The sequence below is a fragment of the Vanellus vanellus genome (assembly GCF_965231255.1).
Source record: "Vanellus vanellus genome assembly, chromosome: 3".
Lineage (NCBI taxonomy): Eukaryota > Metazoa > Chordata > Aves > Charadriiformes > Charadriidae > Vanellus > Vanellus vanellus.
In genome coordinates, this window is record NC_138907.1 from 121,949,664 (window position 1) to 121,973,401 (window position 23,738).

Sequence of the window (23,738 nt, forward strand, 5' to 3'; positions counted from 1 at the left end):
TCCAGACCCGTCTCATTTCCCTAAAATGAGGGGGAATGAAGTTACTGACATAGTCTCTGGGCCTGGTGGAGATTAGACGCGGCCGGATCGCCAGAGAGGTGCTACAGCTCCGGCTGGCAGAAGGTCCCATGGGGGATGTAGCTGAGCATGCTGGAATTTGGACAAGCCTCGGCTCGAGTCTCATCCTCCTAAAGATGCATTATCTTGTGAAAATGGAGAACTCTACTGATTTTGGGAGCAGGCAGAAATCTAGCAGATGAAAGTAACTCTTCGTATCTGCAGGTATCTCTTACAAGGCTTTCTTCCTTTTGATCCATTTTTCTTTCCAAATAGAACATGTAGGGAGCAGACTGGTGCATGTGATGCTTTCCACTGTGCCCTTTGGAGACCAGAAGCCACATCAAGCAGGAGATTTATGAGTTGCTGGCAATAGATGCTTCATATTCTCTTATTACATTTAAGATGATGAAAGAAGAACAACTGACTTTCATGGCTATGAAAGCAGGAGGAAAACTGCCTGTGGATAGATCAAGCACATGTATCATTGGATAGAAATTAAGGTGTTTGTAGCTTCAAATCCTGATTTGAAAAGTTCAAGATAGAAGAAAAATATCTGAGTAAAAGATGTGAAGCAGTTCGTAAGATTTTAACTCAGATATACACTCGGGAGAATAAATCCAAAGGTAACATTATGATTCATTAACTATCCCTAATTAGGCTCCTAAATTTAAGTAGACAGAATCTCCCCTGGAGGCTTTCAAAGGCACCCACCTTTCACTGTTGACGATACAGGGAGCTTAGGAACGTAGCTTATTTAAGGAGGACTTCTTCATTAGTTACCTACAGGGCATGCATTGGTTGAGTTCTCAGATTAGGTGAACTGGATCTTTTAATAAGATTATTGCATTTCTGGACAGGCAGAAATAGAAGGAAACAGGGAAGGGTGTTCTGCAGCCCTGTGCAGCGGGGGGAGAGGTTGGTGGGGAGCAGTGCTTGTGTCTGTCTCTGCCCTGTGGAGGGTCTCAGTTGGAGGTGCACCATGATAATCTTCATCTCCTGAAGCCTCTGTCCTGGTTTGAGGACATCACAGAGCCATATACCTGCAAGAGATTTCACTGGGAGGAACGGTGAGACAGAGCTAATTTGTGTTGCATGGGCTTTGTTTCTGGACTGGAATTGCTTCCAGTTTTGAATTCAATTCTCTGATTGCAGCTGCATGAGAAAAGGATGAATGTCTCTTTTTCCATGGAGGCCAAACAAGATAAAAGGTCGTGCTATATTTATATTCTTATTGCACAACCTTGCTGTAGTTAGCTGCTGTCAGAAGATGCAGTAAAGGGCAAAGCATCTGGGCTGCCTCGGGAGTAGTCTTGGCAGAGTGCTCCGAAAGTTTGTATGAGTTGTCTCAGGCATCCCAGCTTGTACCGCTTCCCACCAGCCCAAAAATCACCAGCAGAGGAGACAGATTCCTGCTTCGGGCAGTGTCTGGAGGGAGGGGCAGGGGAGGAGGGCCCTGGTGGAGGCTGTGGGTTCAGGGAGGTGTAGGTGGCTTTGCTTATGACAGGGCTATTTTCCCAGACAGTCTCACTTGATTTCCGCGTGGTACTTGGAAGTGGACTTACTGTAATTGGCATGAGTCACTTCCTTGTTATCGGTGGTTTGGAACCTCCGTGCATGGAAAACACGCCTGCAGCAGGCTGAGTAACTCCCTCTTTCTCTTGGGTTTTGCATTCAATTTCAGGATTGCAGACTATATCGATGCTGGGTGAAAAAAATTCCCGTTTTAAAATGACTGCAGGAGATGGAAAGCTGAGGTCTTCACCACTTGTGTTCATTAAGCCTCTGCTCTGTTTTTATTTTTGTTTTTGTTTTTGTTTTTGTTTTTGTTTTTGTTTTTGTGAGGGTGAAGATTTTGCATGGCACTCTATTGATCAAATCCCAGCTTTCAGACTTATGTTCTGTTGCACAAAGTCCCTTCACATACATCCCCTGCTGTCTCCTGGGACACTTTACACTTTCTATGTAAACTGTACTATTTAAAAAACCTACATATAAACCCCCTAAAACTATACTTTTACTCTAAATATGACACAGGATGCCCAGAAGTACGATATGGCCTTGCAGCCGACACATGGAGTTGACGTGCACTCAGCCTTTTACATGGGGATGCGCAGGCCATCTAGCTGCTCATGGAGGCATTTGAGAGCTGTAGGATCTCATGGTCTCCTAGCAAGTGATTATACCTATATTTGACCAAAAAGTTCCCATGTCAGATGAAGGGGAAATGCCTGGTGGCAGGGCAGAAATTGGAGGTAGGCTTTGACTCTGGAGCCCCCAACATAAGAATGACATGGACCTGTTGGAGCGAGTCCAGAGGAGGGACACGGAGATGATCAGAGGGCTGGAGCACCTCTCCTTTGAAGAGAGGCTGAGAGAGTTGGGGTTGTTCAGCCTGGAAAAGAGAAGGCTTGGGCAAGACCTTATAGCAGCCTTTCGGTACTTAAAGGGGGCCTACAGGAAAGATGGAGGAGGACTCTTTATCCGGGAGTGTAGTGATAGGATGAGGGGTGACAGTTTTAAACTGAAAGAGGGTAGCTTTAGAAAGTCTTTACTGTCAGGGTGGGGAGGTTGCCCAGAGAAGTTGTGGATGCCCCATCCCTGGAGGTGTTCAAGGTCAGGCTGGATGGGGCTTTGAGCAACCTGGTCTGGTGGGAGGTGTCCCTGCCCATGGCAGGGGGGTTGGAACTAGACGATGGTTCAAGGTCCCTTCCAACCCAATCTATTCTGTGATTCTGTGATGTCTGACATGACACACGTGATCATGAGAAGAGGTAAAACCTCTTGCCATATAATGCAAATGGAGTTTATTCACTTGAAAGGGGCACATCCAGCACTGGGCTAGATGGGGCACAGGCACCTGGAAAAGGTTTCAACTTGCTCCTTTGCTACGTCTGAGACCCTTGGGAAAAAGCCAAGGGGGTAGGCTGTGCCTCAATTTACTTTTGTTAATCAAATTAGCATCTTCCACCCCCATGTTTCTAGCTACACAGTGGTGTTACTGTTGTCACCAGGTGCAGAGTCTTCTTACGTATGGGATTTTTCCTTCTTGGTCTGTGATTATATTGTGATACTTTGTGGTCCGACACTGCCAAAATCCATTATTTTAATAGATATTGTTGACTGACTGCTTAGCAAACTTAGGTTTTACAGCACATAAACCACTTTTAATTCTGCAATCTGTGAGCTCCATATACCTATGTGCTAAGGAATTGCTTTATTGGAATAGTTCAGAATCATGAATGATCCCATTTCTGTCTGGATCTGTGCATTTTCAAGTCTCAAACACAAATCCTTCAGAGCTGCTACCTCTAAAAACCTGCAGTAGTTTATATTGGGTGTTTACTCACAGTAGGATTTTTTTTTTTTTGTTATTTTAAAAATATGTTGAGCATCAACAGTTCCTGGCCCCAACGTGCCCAGATAAAAGGCTTGGTTGTAATTTTCATCGGTGAGGGAGTCATGTTTTGTTCAAATTACACTCTGCTTCAGGCATTCACAGGAGGATTTGCTGAAGGTTCTGCAGATCTCCTTTAATCATAAAAAGGTTTCAGAGTAAACCTTATGGGCTGGAAATGCACAAGCGACTATATAGCAGAGGACTGGAGAATGACAAACCCCCATTCTGTACATTTTTAAGACTGAGCTTTCAGTGATCTCCCCTCCAGCTGACTGATCTGTATATGCAGTGAAGATGGAGGTCGGGGGATAATTCAGTCCTGGGAGTGGAAGTCTTTAAGCACATTTAGGACTGAGCAAGCATCAGGAAGCACCAAATGATCAAATTAGCAGAGAGAGGGGATGGTTTGAGTCCGAGGCTGAAATATAGGAGCCTGAATTTGTTTCCTTTCTTTGGCACGGGCTCCCTCTGTGAGATTGGACAAATCATTTTGATATTTAAACACTTTTAAAACTCTGTCCCTGAGCCAGCTCACATCTGTAAAATTTGGGTCTTATAGCAGTCAAATATTTTGATTAGGGGAATAATATGTGTGCTTAAATTGAAACACTCAGCAGCATATTGAAATAGAATTCCCCAGAAAGAGCAATATTCCTCTGCAAAATAATCTCTTGTGACAATTAGCCAAACCCCCAGAACTGGAGAGTTTAAAACTAAATAGATCAAAATAGTAGAAAACATACAGCGAGTGATCTCAATGAACAAAGAGGCAAGGTATCGCCTGGCCTTTTCCGTCTCTTAGCGACATAATTCAGAATTTTGCTGCTTGTAGGCACAGTAACTTTTTCTTTTCATCAGCCCTCCGTTTTCTGGCCACACAAGAGAGTGCTTGTGTGAAAATCCCAGCAGAAGGAGCCTCCACCAAGTACAAACAAGGATACTGTCAGCAGCACCAGCATGTGCCTTTTCACACTGTGCTGCCGGTTGCTTGTACCCGAATCGGATGGGTCTGCTCTGGCGGTGAGAGCACACTCCAGCTTTGATATTCCTTTGCTCCATCCCTGCAGGGGGGAAGCTGCCAGGCAGTGATGGTGAGGTCCTCTTGTGGGATTGATGCCATCAATTCATTGCAAATGGGTAATGCAGGTCTTGGGTTGGGAACTGGTATAAATTATTGCTAGCGTGATGTTGATTCAGACAGATGAGCGGTGGGAGCTGGAAGCCAGGACACGGAGAGATTATATAAAAACTTGAAAGCCTGTAATGGCAGAGGAATGAACCTGCTGATCGAGGCGCTCCCTTGCAGGTTTATAACCTGGAACCACCTACTACAGGTGCATTCATGGCATGTCACAGCCACGGTGACACTTTGCTCTCCAGATCAAGTCCTGGCTCATGCCAAGTCATAGAATCATAGAATGAAATCATAGAATCATAGAATGGTTTAGGTTGGAAAGGACCTTGAAGATCATCGAGTTCCAACCCCCCTGCCATAGACAGGGACACCTCCCACCAGACCAGGTTGCCCAAGGCCACGTCCAGCCTGGCCTTGAACACCTCCAGGGATGGGGCCTCAACAACCTCTCTGGGCAACCTGGTCCAGTGCCTTACCACCCTCAAAGTGAAAAATTTCTTCCTAATCCATGCGTTGATGCCCATGTTGGACCCTGGGGTAGGTGTTAGAGCATGGCTTGCCATCCAGACAGTTACACCTCTGCCTGTGCTGCTCAGCTGCCCAGCCCAAGTTAGCAGAGAATTTTATCATTTGGATAACCCACATGTCAATGCTGACTGCTACCCCCAGAGGTCCCCAGAACAACTCATCTCCTCTCTTCCAGATGATCCCAGCTCATTTTTCATGAGCATTTTAAGGTGCAGGGCACCTGACTATCAGATGTGTTAACGCTTTGATTGAAGGCCTGTTTCTTCCCCTCTTGTCCACATATATCACTTATTCTGCTGAGTGAGTTGCTTTAACTTCTCCTCTTGACTGAATGGAGCAGGCCAAGTGCCAACCCTTCCCTGCCAGGATTTCTGTGCTTAATGCTGAGATAAGGCTAAAATCCCAGGTACTTTTTTTTTTTTTTCTGCTGGTTTTAGTCATAAATAACTTTTCTTGACACCTTGCTTCAGTTCATGCCATGCTTTGTGTCAGACGCACTCCTCTCTGGAGAATTTAAGGAGGGTATTTCAAAAGAACCAGTTGTTTAATCTTTCTTGTGGAGCTGGCTGCCACACAGAAGCTAACTGGAAATTGTGAGGTGTTTTGCACTTGAGAAAGCCTTGCTGTCTTTCTAAATCAAGCTATCTAAGTTGTGTATTGGTTTAGCATCGTATAAACTAGAACAAGAACAGACTTGCTGCGTGCCGTCACTCTATTTACTCTTTGCCAAGATAGGCCTTTCCTGGCAAAATGTCCTCAAGATGTTTATGAAGTCCACAGAGAAAAATGGTCCTTTGAAATGGAAAAGGCCAAGGTTCATGTGCTGTAGACATCCTCTGTTGCACTAAGTCACTGCCGGAGTTTTGAAGGGGTTTAGCTGCTGACGTGAAGACAAGCACCTCTTAGGATTTTTGAAAGTACCAAAATGCATGCTAATCACAGACGTTAAGCACATGCCTGCTCTTGGGAATCTCTCTTCATAACCACCTGCCTTTCTAGGCACCAAACGCCTACTTGATAGTCATCTCAATTCCTCAGCCGTCCCGAAGTCATAGCAGCACAACCCTACCCCATTAAGGTGCTGTGACAATAAATAGTCTGTATGAATGCTTCCCTCCGAATGCTTCTCCGTCTCTACTCTTCCTTGGGATGCTGTTGACCAGTTGCTGGCTGATTTAGCGATGTTTTGCTTTACCCTGACTCCTCTCCCGGTCCCGTAGGTAGCATTCGTAACAGCGGTGGCACAGATGCCAAGGTGGAAAAGCCATAGCTCAGTTCCCTGAGTGTCCTCAGGAAAAGATGGTGTTTCTTTGCCCCACTTGGCTCAAATGTTGAAGTATCAGGTGGTATCACCTTTTCAAAGAAAGATGCAGGTCCACCCAGCCTGAGTTGTGCCCCACAGATGACCATGAATACTCGGAGGTGAAAGGAGATGTTTATGAAGAAGAAGCAGTCTGAAACATGACAGACTAGTCAAAACCTGCTAAAAAATTGTCCCTGTGGTCCTTTTGCTTCATTTTCTTCATTGGATGCATATCAGCAGGTTAGTGGGATGCAGTTTGGATGAAAAGTGTGTAAGGAAAAACCGACTTGTGTAGTTTAAATGCTTTCCAGGTCCTCAGCCTGAGATATAGCAAAAGGAGTCTTTATTTTTGGAGGGTGCTAAGCCCTGTGCTCTCTGAATATCATCACCCTTTGGGTGCCTCAAATTAGGCACCCAGAATGGCAATTCTCCCTGATGGTGTGCGTTGCGGGATAATCTCTGTTCTACCCGCCTCCTCCCCAGACTTTCTGATATTTCTCTGGCACGGGTATCCCTCGTGCCTCTGCCTAGTTCCTAACAGGGGATGTGTTTCTTTCGCTGCCTCCCCATCCGAGGACAGTTGCCAATTCAGGTTTCAGTAGAAACTGCTGTGCCAGCTCTTTGATATTCAGAAGCTGCGGGGTTTTTATGTCTGTTTCCTGACCTAGCATGACTCTACTAATAATTGGAGAACTTCAGTGCTGATATCTTGGCAGCCTAATATAGGAGGTCAGTCCGTAAATATAGTTACGATTTTCTTTGCCTCAGCGAAGACAGTAAGTCGAACACAATGTAAACAAGGTGGTTGGATCACTTCCCCCACCAGTAATACCTGTAGTTATGCAGGCAAATTTAATGGGCGTGATCAAATCTCCTGCTCCAGCTTGGCAGCTGATTAGCTGCAGGGGGCAGGCAGGAATTTCCTTTCTGTTCCAGGGCTGCACTCTTTCCAAGTCCTCCTTCATGCTTGTGCCAAGGATCTCAAAGTGCTTTGCATTTTTAATTGCGCTTCTTCATGCCCCTGTGAAAAGTGGAGATGAGAGATAGCGCTATCGGCAACGGAGCGGTGGGGAAACTGAGGCACGAGGAGTTGGCAGCCTGCTTGGGACCAGAGAGGCAGTGGCCGTTAGACTTGGAGTAAGGAGAGCTGAGCATCCCAGAAGTCTTCTCCTGGGGTTTCTGTGGGCCTGCTGAACTTATGCCTCATTCTCAGCAGTCTGTGTCTTTAATGCGCTAAAATCTTGGTTGTCTGCAGGGTTAAAATGGTGCCTTTATGTGTATATTAGTATACAGTCACTGACTGGGGAAAATATATCTTTCTCCTCTGGAAATTTTAATCTCTTTATTTTTGTCTTTCATCACTCTATTCCTCTAATTTCTGAGCGGAACGGCCTGTATATGTGTTTCTTCTCTTTGTATGGAAAAGCACTTTGCTCTGAAATAGCCTCAGGTGTTGGCCGTGGCTGAGGCAGAGAACTGGTTGAGCTCCGTAAATGACATGCTGCTGTGTCCCTACAGGGCAAATTAGTGAATTTACTGTGTGGATTCACCTTCAGTGGGTGTACACTGAGGTAGCTACACCGACTTTGATTTCTTTACCTGGATGTACAGCTGAAGAGCTGGCCCTGCAACGTCAAGGTGGAGGAGATACTCTCTGTACTAAGGCACGCCTTGGTCCAAAGAAGAGACTGTAGATGTCCTGACAAAACTGTCACGTATTAACCCACCTCGCCTGCATATTGCTAACTCTGTGGCTGACGAAACGCGGAGAACAGCAGGGATTAGCTGAGTCTTCACTCTCCTTCTCAGGATGGTGGGAACGGGCCTTTCCCAGTGTAGTTAAAGCCTAAAGGCCAATGGGGAAAAGCGTATTTTAGATCTCACTGGGTGGGGAGGGTTTCTTACGGGTGAGGTTTCTTACTTGTGTGGTGAGTGATTTAAGCTTTATGGTTTCACATGCACAGCATCCTTCAGGGGCTGGTTTTGTGAATCCAGAGTGGACAGAAATGTCTGATGTGCAGTATTGAGCCATCAACTTGATGGCTGGAGAGAGGCAGTGATTCAGGCGTACCCGATAGTCCCCGTTGATATGTGGCACTCTGCTCGGCCCGCTATCATGGTAGGAGCAGAGGTGCCTAGCTGGAGAGCTCTGAAGCTTGGGGCTGAGGCCAAAGCCTGGCTTACTAGGCATTTCAGTTTCTAAGATGGGTGTCTAAATACGATATCTTCATCTGATCCTTAGCCTAGTCTCAAAGCTTAATTGTAAATAAACAATATCTTAATCGCTTTATAGTTTCCAGTGTTCTCTCATTCAGTGTCTCTGTGCTGGCATTTGGAGAGCATTCATCATAGCGGTAAATGAGTGTGTGTTTGGTCTGCGCATGGTATAATTAAGTATCAGCTGAGCCCATAGCATAATGTGATAATTCTCATTCTGACCAGCTGAAATAAATCTCTCTAACAACTGTGCTCTTCTTACTCCTCTCTTTCAGTTCCCAAGAAGCTTTTGCATGAAACCCAGCCAAGACCAACAAATTACCAAGGATTTCAGAAGCCACATTTTCCACTGCGGCCAAGAGTGTTTGATCCCAATGTTATAGGGGACGGTGTGTTCCTTTCTGATGTCTCTCCTTCCAACATAGGCCGTGCTCTCCCAGGTAGATATGACTATTGCAACGTTGGCCCAAACCTAACTGCGCTGTGGTAACTGTTCCTTCTCTCTCCCCTTATCTGGGTCTCTGTGTTGTTCCCAAACCCCATCCATGTCACAGTCAGAAAGAGAAGCTTCAAGGCACGACCAACGACGGACTAAAGTGAACTGTGAAGCTCACACCAGGTTTCTTGAAATAGCAGTCATGGCCATGCATGTCAAAACTCATCACAGAAAGACTTTGCAGACCTGTCTATTACAGTGGCAAAGAAAAAACAGGGCAGACCCCGCAGATCTGCCTCACAGGGGACAGAGAAGTTTTCAACCCAGCTTTGAAATATGATGCTATTTTCATAAAATGCAAAGTCAAGAGATATGAATGAAGTCAAATCTTAGCTATCTACAGGGATAGGTGAGTAGGAGGAAGGGATGGTGTATGAATAAATGAAAAGCACAGGTGAGCATGTATTGGGTTAGTCGATGGTTTTGCATTGTGTTTCCCAACACGCAGGAGATGGTGTATGACATATTGCTCCTGAAATTCCCACCCTGTGCTCCCAGAGATTCAGCTCTAGAGAGGGTATGGGCACTGTGGGTATTGTCTCTGTCTACACTCCTGGCAAAGTTAATGCCCAGCCTGGGTAATCAATCCACAGGTAACTGAGAGTCAGCGATAACATAAATGGCAGTTTGGAGGCCTTAATGAAAAATTGTCAAGGAAAAGAATTTTGAGTCAGCCTGAAACAAATTTGGTGATCCTGGTGATTCTTTTAAGCAAGAAAAAAGTCCTGAACTCATTTTCATTCATCTAAACATTTCACTTCTACAAATGACACCTTTTGTTTAGTTTTCACATTGTTTATTCATTCATTTTTAAAATATGTACCACTTTTCAAACAAAGATGACATTTTGAAATTAAGAGCTTAAAGAATGTTTCAAAAATAGCAAAAGGAAATATTTGGACATTTCTGTAATCTCCCTTCCCATTTTATTTCTTTTATTAAAACTATTTGCTAAAGTCAGCCTGGGGTCATGAATAACCTCTCCTATGCTTAATTTGTGTTGTTGGGCTGGAATAATTTTCCTCAAGTTTGGTATAAAGTCACATAGAAACAACTTGAGTGACTGGGAACAGCTAAGAAAGGGTGGTGAAGAGAAAACCAGTAGTAGGTGAGCTGATTAGGCCTAGATGTGTTCTTCAAAGTTAGCAAGGAGGAAAGGAGATATCTTTTAGTATGATCCCAGAATGAATGGGAACTGCATAGTGTAGCAACACATAGCCCTTGTGAAATTGTGTGTGTTTGTTTTTTTTTTTCCCCTCCTGCGTAACCCCCGTCATTTTCTGTGTTCCGTGTCTGTGCTTGTACAGTCCTGCAGATGACAAAACCAGTTCTGTGGTTTTGTGGTGCTTTTTGCTGGAGTATAGTATATGCAGATGAGTATTCATTTAAAAACTTGTTTGATTGCATCTGTTCTTTAGACAAATCAGAAGTTAAAAAAAAAAGTATTCTTCTTACATCTCACATGAGAGGAGGTATGCCTTACTCTGTCTCCCAAATAAGCCATTATTGCCCGGCATGGTTTACAAGGGATGTCCCATACCCAACAGAAGTGGTGTCCGTCTGAGCCTTTCCTGGCTGATCTGGCGCACGCACATGGAAGCCCCTGCTGCGAGTATAATTTAAACCTTAGTCTTTGAGATGCCATGAATGTATCGACAGCGAGGGGCAGGCGGGTTGTCGCTAACCCAGAACTGGACATGTGAGAGAGCATGGTGCAGAGCCCCCAGGTTCTTATCCTACCAGCTCGGTGCAGCTGCAGTCCAGCCACATCGACTAGACTTTAATGCAGAGTTGCAGGAAACTCTCAAAGACCTAACAGGAACATGGAGGCACCTAACTCAGCAGTCCTATTTAGGATGAGATATATGGTTATGAAATATATATGAGATTATATGCTGGTGGTGCCCTTCCTTTTCATTGATTGTAAAGGGATTTTAGATTAACTAGTTCAGAGCCAGAGTCAGTAGACAGACATCTTGGGCAGGATTCAGTTACCCCCATATAAACGTGTCATTTGAGATGACCTGGGGTGTTCACCTGGCTTCTAGATGCTGCCCTAGAAGGGAGGGTTTCCCCTACATCCCCTCTCATACCTGCCATCTCTGTGGATGTCCTCCTGACCCTGGGGTTTCTTAGATGTCTGCGTATGAGCAAATGCATCAAGCTTCGAGTGTCTGCTACGGGGAGAGCTGAATGACTCCAGAATCTGTCAACTAATAGCAGGATTCAGTTGCCTCAGTTTAGATGCATAGTGCTACTTGAGATGCTCTGAAGTATCCAGGACATCTTCAGGAGATATGAAAAATTTACCCTGCTTCCATGGATTTCTTTGCAGGAACAGTGGTAGAGAAAAATCCAACCACTTGTATGGACAAAGATTTACCAGACAGGGAGAAAAAAGGAAAGATTAGAGGGCATGTTGGTGTTTCTGGTGCCTACAATGGACTTAAAAGATTTTCCAAAGCTTTGCTATTCATTTCCTGCTGAGTGTGCCCTGGTCCCTCTGTGCCCCAGTGCCTCCATTTGTACAACTGATCTTCAGTGATCTCCATTCTCCTAAGGCAAGAGGTTCTTGGGGTATTTTTCCCTTTTGGATCTGTGACTCAGGCACCCGTGTTTGAAAACTTTGCTTCAGGGCCAGTCATTAACACCTTGGTAGCTTGTAATGTGTGGCTTTCCCAGGGCCATGCAGCTGTTCAGCATCAGAGATGCAACTGTGCCCACGTTCCTTGGGGCTGATCCCTTACAGTGACACCTGGACATCCATCCCCGCTGCTTCTCCTCCGAGCCAGATTAGGAGTTGGCATCACTGCGTGCATGTTCATGCCCTCAGTCCCTCTCCATCCTGTATTACCTGTTCTTTTTTGACACCCCTCAATTTCTGTTACTGCTTCCCTGGGCTGAGCCGCTTCCTGGCACGCACGGCGGGAAGCGGAACGTGACGTCTCACGCTGGCGGGTTTGCAGGGAAAGGAGACGGATGGGGCAGCCAGCGAACACAGACCGGCTCGCATCGTGGCTGCTGTCAGAGTGCCTTTGCTTGCATGGCACTGACGGCATTATCGGAGATGGACCCGACAGCTTCCTGAATTTAATACCTGTGGATAAGTGGCAGCCAGGTGCAAGTCTGTGATTTTTACGGTGTGCTGCTTGCTTTTGGAGAGAACCAGACACCCAGGGAAAGGAGCCTGGAAAACTGTAATGGCTACAGTTAAACAGTCCCGTGGATGGTGGAGCTGGATCCTGTGCACCGACTTTTTCGGGTGTTTAAAACACTTTGGGGTTTGTGACTGGTGGGGGTGTCTGCCCGCAGATCAAGGTGCGGGGAGCACTCAGCAGTGAGCTGATAAGGGCTGAAAGGGTCTCTTTAAGCCACCTGGAATTAGCTGCCTCTTTAGCCCCAGTCTTCAACAAATAAAATCAAATCATTAACCCATGTTCACTCACCTCTCCAAAGGGGAAATGGTGTCTGGGTGAAACACAATACGAGCGGGCTTCTGAAGGAAGTCGTAAACTCAGGTCTGCCCTTCCCCGAGAAGGCTGGAGTGAAAGCACGTCTGTTTGCCAGGTGTGGATGGATCACTACGGCGAGACACCGGCAGAGGGTTGCCGGCTCTGCCTTTGTTTTCCAGTCCTTATTACGAGCTTAGCTGAACCTAGAGTTGATAAAGGCTCCTTTGATTTACATAAGAGAAAAGAAAACTGGTTGTATATTTGCTGTAGTGTGGGTGGGTGTGTCTGAGTGGTGACATGAAAGAGCAGGAGTCGGGGGAGAGAAGATGCTTCCTGGGTGCAGACAGGGTATGTTCTCAGCTGAATCCACCTGAGAAGGTTTAGTTGCCCCTCAGAAAAGGACAAATTTGGATGGCCAGCTGTTGAGCGGCTCCAGATTTGCGAACGCAGATGCTGACATGGTGGGGATAGGGCAGGGCAGGGCTGGGGCGCGTGCCTCGTTCCTCATTCCCTTTCTGTTTCAAAGCAGAGAAGAAGAAAGGGAGATCGGCCAACTTCTACCCTCTAGACAACACCCCCTTCCTCCTTCCCGTGGATGAGACACAACCACCGGCGCCCGGCAGCAGCATGGAGCCCGTGGGCGTTAGCACAGAGATGGCACTGCTCAGCAACATCCTAGCAGCGTATGCCTTTGTCACAGGTAGGTCTTACAGCTGCCATCCCTCTGGGCTCCCGCAAGCCCTTTGTAGACCCTCCATCGAGCCTACGTTTCGCAGATGCCTAGGGTTCAATCTGCCTCTTTGAACTGTTTATTTTTTTCATTCGTCTCTCAGCAAATTCTCCCTTGAAAGACCTGACCAGGGCAGCTCCAGCAGGCAGTGTACAGCAGGGTTTATTGTGCTCTGCTTTCCCCTGGATTTGCTCTCATCTGAAGTTAAATACAATGTAATCTTACATGTGGTATTATTCCTAATGCTCCATTTTCCTGGAGATCAAAGCCTGGCTCATTAGGGAGGCAAGCTTGTTGTCCTGTAATTTGGAAAATAAGCAGCACTCAGATCATTACCCTGCTTAAGAGAATTTGGCTTATCTTCAGTAGAAGTGTGAAGATGAAGTAACTTGAGAGTCTGCTTAATTGTATATTTAAATCTAGTTTAGAGTAAAATTTCCTTGGATCACAGTTTATCTTCACCCACGTGTATCTTTCAAGTAGCAGGAGAGCAGTCTTCTAGTAAGATTCGCTTTAAAAGTGGAAATAGAGATTGTGTGCCCTACTGAGTGCCTGGGGTCAGTACCACTGATCGCAAAAGGTACAGCAGACAGGTGACGTAGTGCAAATGTTTCCCGTCCCACAACTGCATGAGGTACCATGTCAGCAGTAGGGAGTGCCGACAGAGTTGGAGGAACTGACCCCAAAATAAGGAGGAGCATTGGCTGCATAGATGCACCGATTCATCATATTTTAGGCCAATCTCTGCTGCTTTCCCCAGAAGGAGGGCCCCGATTTCTGTAGCCTCCTGAGGCAGGACATGCTGTTCGTGGTCACTTTTTCTTATGGGATTGCAAGGTGTTCTCCATTTGTTTAATGAAAAGTTTTTATGCTTATTACCTTGCAATGGTTATTGCCAAGAAATAAGACCTTGCTAGTAATATTAACGCGTTGCTCTTTTACTACGTGCTGTTAATAATTCTGTGTACTGCGGCCAGTCTGCTACTACCACTGTAATGCTATTCTGTAGCATCGAGGTCTATATAACTAAAACTCCAATATTTGTGTTTTTCATGCTTGTGTGCCATTCAGTCTTGCTAATTCATTAAATACTAATACATTCTTGGTGCCATGTTCTTGCTCTTGCAGGTATTTGGATTTGAAACAACTAACTTGGGCTTTTCATTTTGGAATCACTCAGTAGATTTGTAAGAGCGTTCCTGGATATTTAGTGGAGGGTCCTTCTAAAAGCACCATGAATGGTGAATCCAAAGTTCTGTCCTTCTACATGTCCAATGGTGGCATGAAATTACAACTTTTTGATGATACCTTTAAGAAGCAGGAAGCTTAAGTGGAATTAGTAGTGTTCTTCACAAAAGATAGCTGAGTAGGATATATTTTTTTTCTTGCATGGGCTTCTCTAAGGAAAGATTAGAAAAAGCAAACTTTAAAGGAGTGTTCTGTCTATCACATATCTCCCCGCTCTTACCTACCGCTGGCATTTTTTGACATGCAAATGCCTGCATTCCCAACCTTATGATAAAATAAAATACTGTTAGTATTATTTTCCCCACCTGAACAGTAATGGGCAGCAGAAGGCTGTAGGATTTATGGTCAGGGACAGATGGGGCTGGGATTCAGGGCTGCTGCTTATGCCCCGTGGACTGTGCCTCCGTTTACTACAGCAGGACTCTTTGACCCTGCATTCATTTTGTAGGGCACAAGGCTTTGATTCATCCCCTTTCACAAGGTGTCAGTCTTGGCAGGAGCCTCTAGATTTTACTGTAGCACAAATAATAAATAAGGACGGCTTTAACTGTCTTGCTGCTGTGGGATTTGCTTGCGTTCTCATGATGTGGTCTCCTTGTGATGTGCTCACATCCACTGGATGTCAAATAGTTACAACTCAGGCCTCACGACTTTGGTTTCCAGTGATGAGTTCAGGAGCTGGTTGGTCATGTTTTCCAGTGCACATAACCATGGCTGTTAGATGAATTTTAGTCTCGATGATCACAGAATTATAGATTAGTTTGGGTTGCAATGGACCTTTAAAGTGATCTAGTCCAACCCCCCTACCATGAACAGGGACATCTTCAACTAGACCAGGTAGATCAGAGCCCTGTCCAACCTGACCTGGAATGTTTCCAGGGATGGGGCATCCACCACCTCTCTGGGGAACGTGTGCCGGTGTTTCACCACCCTCAGCGTAAAAAATGTCTTCCTTATATCAAGTCTAAATCTTCCCTCTTTTGATTTAAAACCATTACCCCTTGTCCTATTGCAACAGGCCCTGCTGAAAAGTTTGTCCCCATCTTTCCTGTAGGCCCCCTTTAAGTACTGAAAGGCCACAATGAGGTCTCCCTGGAGCCTCCTCTTCTCCAGACTGAAGAACCCCAAGTCTCAGCCTGTGATATATATGTTCAGTTCATTATTTTTAAAAAATAATTGATGGCTGCCCTGTGTGTTGAAACAGCAGATGCCCTAAACCATCTTTATCTGCTGCATGTAATTTAGCCCTCTGCTTTTAGCGGAGAGGATGGATTTGGTATGATTTATTTTGTTATACGTGAATATGGAGAGGTTTTAGATTATGAGTTCAAAGACAAGCTGTCTCAGAGGGCAAAAATATCATCTGCACAAAACTAGAGCACTGCAACGCCATCCCCCTTCATATTACAGATTTTGAGCAGCAGAACAGTTGGAAATTTTTGTGCTCCCCTGAGTTTGGGACCTTGAAGGCGGCTTAAGCCGCAGCAGCTGTTGATGCCCATAGAGGAACCATTATAGTGGCTCAGGAGAGGCAGAGTATTGCGTGACGGGGGAGGGCTGGTTCTGGTTCACACATCTTCCCACTGCTCCTGACCACAGCCTTGGTGCCAAAGGGAAACATTAGTTGAAGAACTTCTCTGTTTCATAACACTGAAAAGGTCCCTCAGGTAAACTCTGCAGACTGAAAGTGCTGTATTCAGGGCTTCCCTCTGCTGATGAGTTGGCTCAAAACAGGACTTTGCAAGAAAAAATTGTAAATAGACGGGGGCAACATATAAAGATGTTTTTTCTGTTGGGGCAGAGGGTAGTGTATACGCTCAGACCCACTCCAGAAAAAAGAAGCTACGGGCACTTGGTATTTCATGGGTAAATTGCATGCTTGAAAGGATGATCCACTCTACTATTCCTGCCCCCTGGCAGTGGGATGTCTCTTAGCGTGGGGAGAGCATCCACGAATCACTGGCAGCCCCTCTGTGCTCAGTGGCATTCCCATTTTCTGCACAAATGGCAAGTTTGGGAGTGCAGCTGCAGACGAAGAGACTGCAGGCTTGGTCACTTGCACTGTTGGCACAGGCAGAGTCTTGCAGCGCATAAAGGGGAGAAGTGCCGATAGTAGCGAAAGCCTCTGTGCTCAATTCTACCATCTTTTTTGACTGATGTTCCCATATATAAGTTGGGAATGTTCCTATTGAGGAGTGAGAGTTCACAGCACAGCAGGAAGCAAAGCCTCTTTGCAGGAGTGTTGGTTTTCACCATCAAATCTGTTTACGGCTATCATCATGGTTAGGAGTATCAAAGCCAGCTAGGTGTTACTCTTACCCCAGCTTCCAGAACCTTAAAAACAACTTTTCCGCAGAAATAGGGAGGAGTGAACAATGTCACTGAGGAGTGAATTTATCAGCTCATCAAACAAATAAATATTATTTAGACTTCAGTCCTGCAACAGACTCAGGGATGCCCTTAATTTTAAAGCTGATTTTCTTTATAGAATTAGGTTTTTAATTGTATGCAATCTCTGCCTGCAAACCTCAGATCTGTCATTTGTCATGGACCAAACCCTGTCTGAGCGTTTGGAAAGACTTCACCAGTCTCAGTGACATCTGGAGCTGTCTTTGCAGTCACAGTCTACAGGCAAGACCAGAACCATCCCTGGTGGATATATAAATATTAAACGTTGTAATTTTATCAGAGCACTTCCAGTGCCTCCCTTTGGACAGGGAATTTACTCCAGTTTTGTTGTTGCCTTCAGGCTGAAGTAGTTGGAGGGAAACCTCCACAAATCCGTGTTTTAATTCTTCTTCCACAAGCAAAGCTTTGCTGCCAAGTTATTAACAAGGGGCTTCCAAAAAACAACATGGGGGGGGATCATTCCAACTTTTAGGCTGCTTGGCCTGAGCCTTATTAATAAGGGGCTCCTGGAGAGCTTCCTCTGTTCTACCAGGGGATTTCGGCAGCCTGTGGGGCTAACTGTAAATTCCCTGGAAGATATTAGTCCTACTGTTTGCCTGGCCATGCTTAATGCTGAACCTTTTACTGGGGCCCTCGGAAATTTTCCTCCCCGCTGAGATTTCTGAATGCATGAAGCCATCACAGGAAGCCAGCAGCGCTAATGCCTAGATTGGGTTTTATTTATTGAAACAATTTATTATAATAGCAATAACAACCTTGGCCTGGGGCATTTCCTGGGGAATTAATGGCAGTCTGGGCTGATGCTCCCAGCAGATTGTTAGCCCTCAGGAAACAGGCTCCGTAATTGCTGCTGGTTTGGTTGGAAAAACAAAACAAAATGTGTTTCTAATTTTTGGCCAGTTTGAGCGCCTAGAAAATGGTGGCTTTTGTATAGAGGGTTATAAAGAGCATATATCTTTTGTCCACATGGATTAAATTCAGGCTTGAATCAGTGACATTTTCATCAATGCTTTCAGTCCAGAAAGAGAAATACCAGGAAGGGGAAAGGTAACCCCGGCTAAAGGGATTGACAGCAACTGGATCCTGCTAAAAGTTTAGGAGAAAAACATAGCTCTGAGCTGTCATCCACAGCAGCGGAAGAAAAATCTACAGTGGTCAAAATCCATGTGTTGAAGGGCATAACAGGACACGCACACACACGAATGCATATCAAAATTAGATTAACTCCTGCTACTGATGTACATACACTTTTAAAGAGGTTATTTTTTTTTTCAAATATGAAGAGGGTTTTGAGGAGCTTTAGGGTTAGAATGATGAATCTGAGCCACCTTCGAGTTTTTGGAAGATGCTGGGCATCCATTGGCTGAAGAGGGTGCCCCTTTTTAGTCTTGCAAGGAGAACATGCAATGGGGGAGTCTCTCAAAGTCACTAATCAACTGTCAAACCCTCAAATCTAGGCTATTGCTGACCTGGCTACTTCAACTGAGAAAAAGCAGACCCTGTGGTTTTTAGTTTAAGTTGCTCTTTCTGCTGTGAAAAAAAGAGATGTTGCTGTGCGAGTGGATTGTCCGTATGATAAATGCCAAGACTGCAGTTGAACGTCGGGTTACAGCTCGGTGAGGAAGTCCAGACAGTGTCTCAGATGTTGACAGAGTAGCTGTAGGAGCTCATAAATGCCACTGGAGCCCAAAGATTCAATTACAGCCATCGTCCTGCATGAAGGGCTATACATACAATGAAAAATCATTGCTTAAGTAGCAATCGAGGTGCAGCTTGCTCATGGACACAGTAGCATGGAAAAAGGAGTGTGGAGGAGAAAGGAAAAGCAGGACATGGACAAAAACGGGGGAAGGGAAACTGCGTGTGACCATGTCTCAGGCTCTAATCTAAGTGTTTTTTTTTTAAGTTGCTTTAAAAGAGTGAGCAGTGGAACTAATGCAACCAAATCAAGCCCACGTGTGTGCAGGGACGCGGTGGTTGGGAAAGTAGCATCCTCTCAGCCAGGCAGAGCAGAGGCTGACTGGACCAAGCATCTTCCTGGACAAACAGATCAGTGCTGCTCATTTGTTCTTCTCACACTCCAGCACTCTGGGTGTCCTCCTTAGGACTACTTGCAAGGAAAACTTTGCAATTACTGTCCTGACTTATACTGCACATGGAGGTAAAAGCACTATTGGGTGGTGATTCTACTTTTCCTGGGGTGTTCAAATCTCTGGAATTTAGGACACTTTACTGTTTGCACAGTACCCGATGGGCAGCAGCTTTGCTACTGCATCAGCAGGGCTGCAGTTTTAGTTCAAGTTCTGCCCCTTGAGTTTAGAGTTGCCACTAACTTCATTGGAGCCAGGATTTCACTCGTCCAGACTGCTACAAGAGCCATTGGCACATCCTTCATGCCTGCTCTGGTATCTTCTCTTCTACCTTTAGATTTTTGCTGTCTCATTCTTGTAAAAGTATCTTAGCTTAAAACCTCTGGCTTTGGTCTCACTTGACTTTCCAACTACTGCTCCATTTCTCTCCTCTTTCTTGGTTTTTTTTTTTTTTTTTTTTGCACTTATTGAATGCATCTGGTGCAGTTTTCTCCTCTTTTTTTCTTTTCTTTTGTATTCTCTCTTCAACCTGTTTTTTTCCCATGCTATCCACACCAACTGTTAGCAACAGTCTCATGCTTTATTAGCCAAATTTCAGAATATCATGACGTCTTCCTCCACCTTGGCTTGTCAGTCAACTTTGAGAGTTGTTTGGTTGGAGCGATGTGCACAAAGGCGTTTTGTCCCTGTAACTGTTCCACGAGTATCTCCAGGCATTGAACCACACATTGCCTTGAACCACACACAAGTCAGTGTTTGGGCTCTGACCACAGAATCAGAGAATAATTTAGGCTGGAAGGGGCCTCCGGGGGTCACTTGGTCCAACCCCCTACCCAGAACATGGCTAACTTCAAATTTAGAGCCAGCTTTGAAGTTAGACTAGGGTCCCGTCCTGGTGAGTTTTGAATATCTCCAAATGGTTTCCAGTTCATCTTCTGCAAACTTTGCTTTAAGGAAATCAGCTGGAGAGGGCAGTTTCTAAAAGCACAGTGGGGGGAAGTGAATGTAGGGCAGAGCCTTTTAGTTACCGAGATCTTTCAGGGCCGAATGTCAGGCTCTCAGCTGGTGGGAACTGTTACAGCTCAGTCACTGAGTTCAAGGGAATAAGACTCATCTGAGGAACTGACTCCATCCTTGAACTCAGGACGCCCAACAGACACAACGGAGTAGGGCTGGCCTTGACACTTCTTCTCAGTTCACCTTCACCCATTCAGTGTACCTGGTAAACTGAGATTATTCAGCCCAGGGCAACTGCAGTAATAACATTTATCATAATTATGCTTCTAAGTAGTCCTGTGAACAACAACAACAACAAAGTTAGTAAATAAATGAGATGACCTAGTTTAAAAGGCACTGTGGATCCTTTGGAGTCTTGTTACATCACCTCTGAAATGTGGCTGTGCAGGATTCATCCTGTCTGTGCCCTGACTGCAGCTATGCTTGCGTGGCGCAGGTATACATTTTGGTGGTCTGGGCGGAAAGCCAGCACACTTGCCTTAGATAAGTAAATGAAACCTATGAATAAATAATACACATTTTTCCATGCTGTAAGGCTTCCCATTTCAGCTGGGCCACAGCGCAGAGAGCATGTAAAGCTTTGTAATAACCTTTATTCCTCGTATGATGATAATGGATGTGACAGAGAGACGCACTTAACTGCTGCTGGGTCTGCAGCACCCTGGTGTCAACCCCGCTCGCGCAGCCGCTGGAATTAGCGTTTCATTCTGTGGGCTGCTCCTTCCCCTTCCAGACAACTCCAAGACACGACTGCAGCAAAACCCACATTCTGCATGTGGGCAGATGCCTTGGCAGCAAATCCACCATTTAAATTCCCCTTCCTGGTTTCCCTGGGGGATGGAGGCGAAGGAGGGCATGGAAGTAAAGCAGCCATTAGAAACTCTGCCCCTCCAGAGACCGTGGCTGGTATGAGAACCAAGGAGCTTTGTGGGTTTTGTTCTTTTAAGGGCTGTTCTCGACAATCATTTCATAGAATTATAGAATAGTTTGGGTTGGAAAGGACCTTTAAAGGTCATCTAGTCCAACCACTCCGCAATGAGCAGGGACATCTTCAACTAGATCAGGTTGCTCAGAGCCCCGTCTAACCTGACGTGGAATGTTTCCAGGGATGGGGCATCCACCACCTCTCTGGGCAACCTGGGCCAGGGTTTCACCACCCTCAGCGTAAAAAATGTCTTCCTTATATCACGTCTAAATCTTCCCTATTTTAGTTTAAAGCCATTACCCCTTGTCCTATCACAACAACCCCTGCTAAAAAGTTTGTCCCCTTTCCCCTTTCAGAAAACCCCGAGCGGGCTGCTCTGTATTTTGTCTCTGGAGTGTGCATTGGACTTGTCTTGACCCTGCTGGCCCTGGTGCTAAGGGTGTCCTGCCGAACTGACTGCAAACGCTCCTCTGTGAAAAAACCTCCTCGGGAGCGGGAGAGCGACAGCGACAGCAGTGACAGCGATGACGATTCGGACACCACTTCGGACCTGTCGGCCCGCAGGCACCGCAGGTTCGAGAGGACTTTAAACATGAACGTCTTCACTTCGGCGGAGGAGCTGGAGCGAGCTCAGCGGCTGGAGGAGCGGGAGCGCATAATCCGGGAGATCTGGATGAATGGCCAGCCGGACATCCCAGGGACCAGGAGCCTCAACCGTTACTACTAAGAGATGGGGAGTCCAACCGTCCTGCCCTGCACCCTGGGGCTCCTCCACACACAATAGAGGAGAGGGAGGGAAGGAATATTTCATGGGTGTCTCCCCTTTTCCTTTCAGGCATGCTACCTGGAGCAGTGTGGATGGACAGCAATAAAGCTTTCCCCGTCTCCTTCTCCCTGACATATTGCTATCACCCCTCTTCACCGACACTTTCTGGTTACAACAGAGGTGGTTGCCAACTTCATTTCTTAGTAGCAGGCAGGAAGATAACAGTTATAGTCCTCCCGTGTGGGACATGGAATCTGGCATGCTCTGGTACGAGTGCTCCTCTCTTGGCTGGGGAGAGAAGTCGTCCAGCTTTCGGTGTGCATTTAGGATTTTTTGGTTTCCCTTTCCTGAGGACTGTGGGAGAACTGTGAAAAAAACAACAAATCTGGAAAGGTGATTTGGGAAGGGAGGGGGAGGTGCAACCTGACTGATTGTCTTGTGACTTCAGAAGCCATGAGATTAACCTAATTAAAACCCAACGGCAAATATGACTTGTTAAGAACTGGGGGACTGGGGGGGAGGGGGATTCTTCCATCGTGAAATCATCTCGGTGCTTGGATGTTTGCCATAGTGTATTCGGTTATTTATGGCTGTCTTTTCATCTTCCTTTTCAATGGGAACTTTTTTTTTTTCTACTGACACCTCAGGGATAAAATCCTATTATTTTTTTTTGAGTCTGTTCTCCCTGCTGGCTCCTGTCGAACACAACCCAACCCACCTCCAACAGTGAAATTATGGTAATATAAGAGATGTGTCAGTGACTGGTGAGAAGTTAACAACCTCAAAGAGGTTGAAAAGGGTTTTCTTTTGGTTTGTTTTAAATATATATATATATTTGAAGATGCTGCACAGGAATGTGCCTTATTCTTTTTTTGTTTTTAAACTACAGTTTTCCTATGGATAGCAATGCACAATGTTTTATATATTTTATTAAAAAAATAAAAAAAATAAAAGTTCTATGTTTACCAGAGGAAAATGGAAGCAGAAGAAGCCACATATGACAACGGAATGGGTAATAAATGCCAAATAAACTCTGGTTTTCTTCAATATGTTTGAATTTGCATCCTCACTTTTGGCATAGGTGTTGCTCAAGGGAGATGCTTTGGAAGAACATCACACCTTGCAGGCAATCAAGGCTGATGTCTTCTGCATGCAGGAACCTGGAGGCACTTTTTCCTTTGGCTGCAGCCCATCAGTCTACTTCTGTGTTGCACATGGGCAGGAGCAGCTGAGCAATGTGTTGGTTCTCAAGGGGCTATCCCAAAGCCTACCCGAACCAAGGGAAAGAGTCCCAGTGACTTCATGATGCTTTGAGTCTGCCCCCCAGACCTAACTCATACCTGGGCCAGAAGCAAATGTTAAATGAACCAAAAAAAAATACACGGAAAAAAAGGTGAAATATATTTTAGTGCACCTTCAGTTGTCCCATGGAGCGTTCAATGGGATATCACCACTCTACTCACTGTGTGCTTGTTAGTCACTCCCAAGCGCCAGTTCACATCACTTCAGTCAAAAAACCTTGGTGTTTTTCAAGTCTGCATGATGCTGCTTTAGCCTGCATGGCTTTGGGATGTGTTCCTCTGTCACTTAGCTATCCCTATGTCTTATAAGTTCAAAAAATGCAGACAAAGCAAATAACGACCAAAAGCTCTGAATGCCCAGAGCTTTCCCCTACCCTCAAGGAGAGGTGAAGATGGGTGGACCTGCCCACAAAATGACTGGGATGTTAGAGTGGGGTTGCAAGGGTCCATGTGCTCTGCCAAACGGCTGCATGGTGGGACGGCCCCCTGACACCAAGGGCCTTCTTGGCACTCTTTGGGGTTGCTGTGGGACTCCTTCTCTGGCTGAGGAAAGCTGCATTTGAAGTGCCTACAACTACTTCTCCTGGCTCTTGAAAGGTGAGAGCAAAGTTGAGTAACTCCAGCTGGTGGTGCTGGTAATGTCAGAGATGAGGCTGGCTAGCGA

General features: G+C 45.6%; 1 protein-coding gene across 2 annotated transcripts in view; it reads left to right on the forward strand.

The window, feature by feature from the left end:
• Positions 1 to 21,734, forward strand: part of LOC309670192 (protein eva-1 homolog C-like) — a gene marked incomplete at both ends in the record, with an annotated part of 214,753 nt that extends 193,019 nt beyond the window's left edge. Inside the window, 3 exons of one of the 2 annotated variants that reach the window (XM_082481038.1) lie at positions 8,916 to 9,080; positions 13,115 to 13,288; positions 21,364 to 21,734. In XM_082481038.1, the coding sequence (XP_082337164.1) occupies positions 8,916 to 9,080; positions 13,115 to 13,288; positions 21,364 to 21,734 (710 nt within the window). The remainder of the gene's footprint in view (positions 1 to 8,915; positions 9,081 to 13,114; positions 13,289 to 21,363) is intronic. The other variant, XM_082481039.1, reaches the window with a different exon arrangement.
• Between the last annotated feature and the right edge of the window lie 2,004 nt (positions 21,735 to 23,738).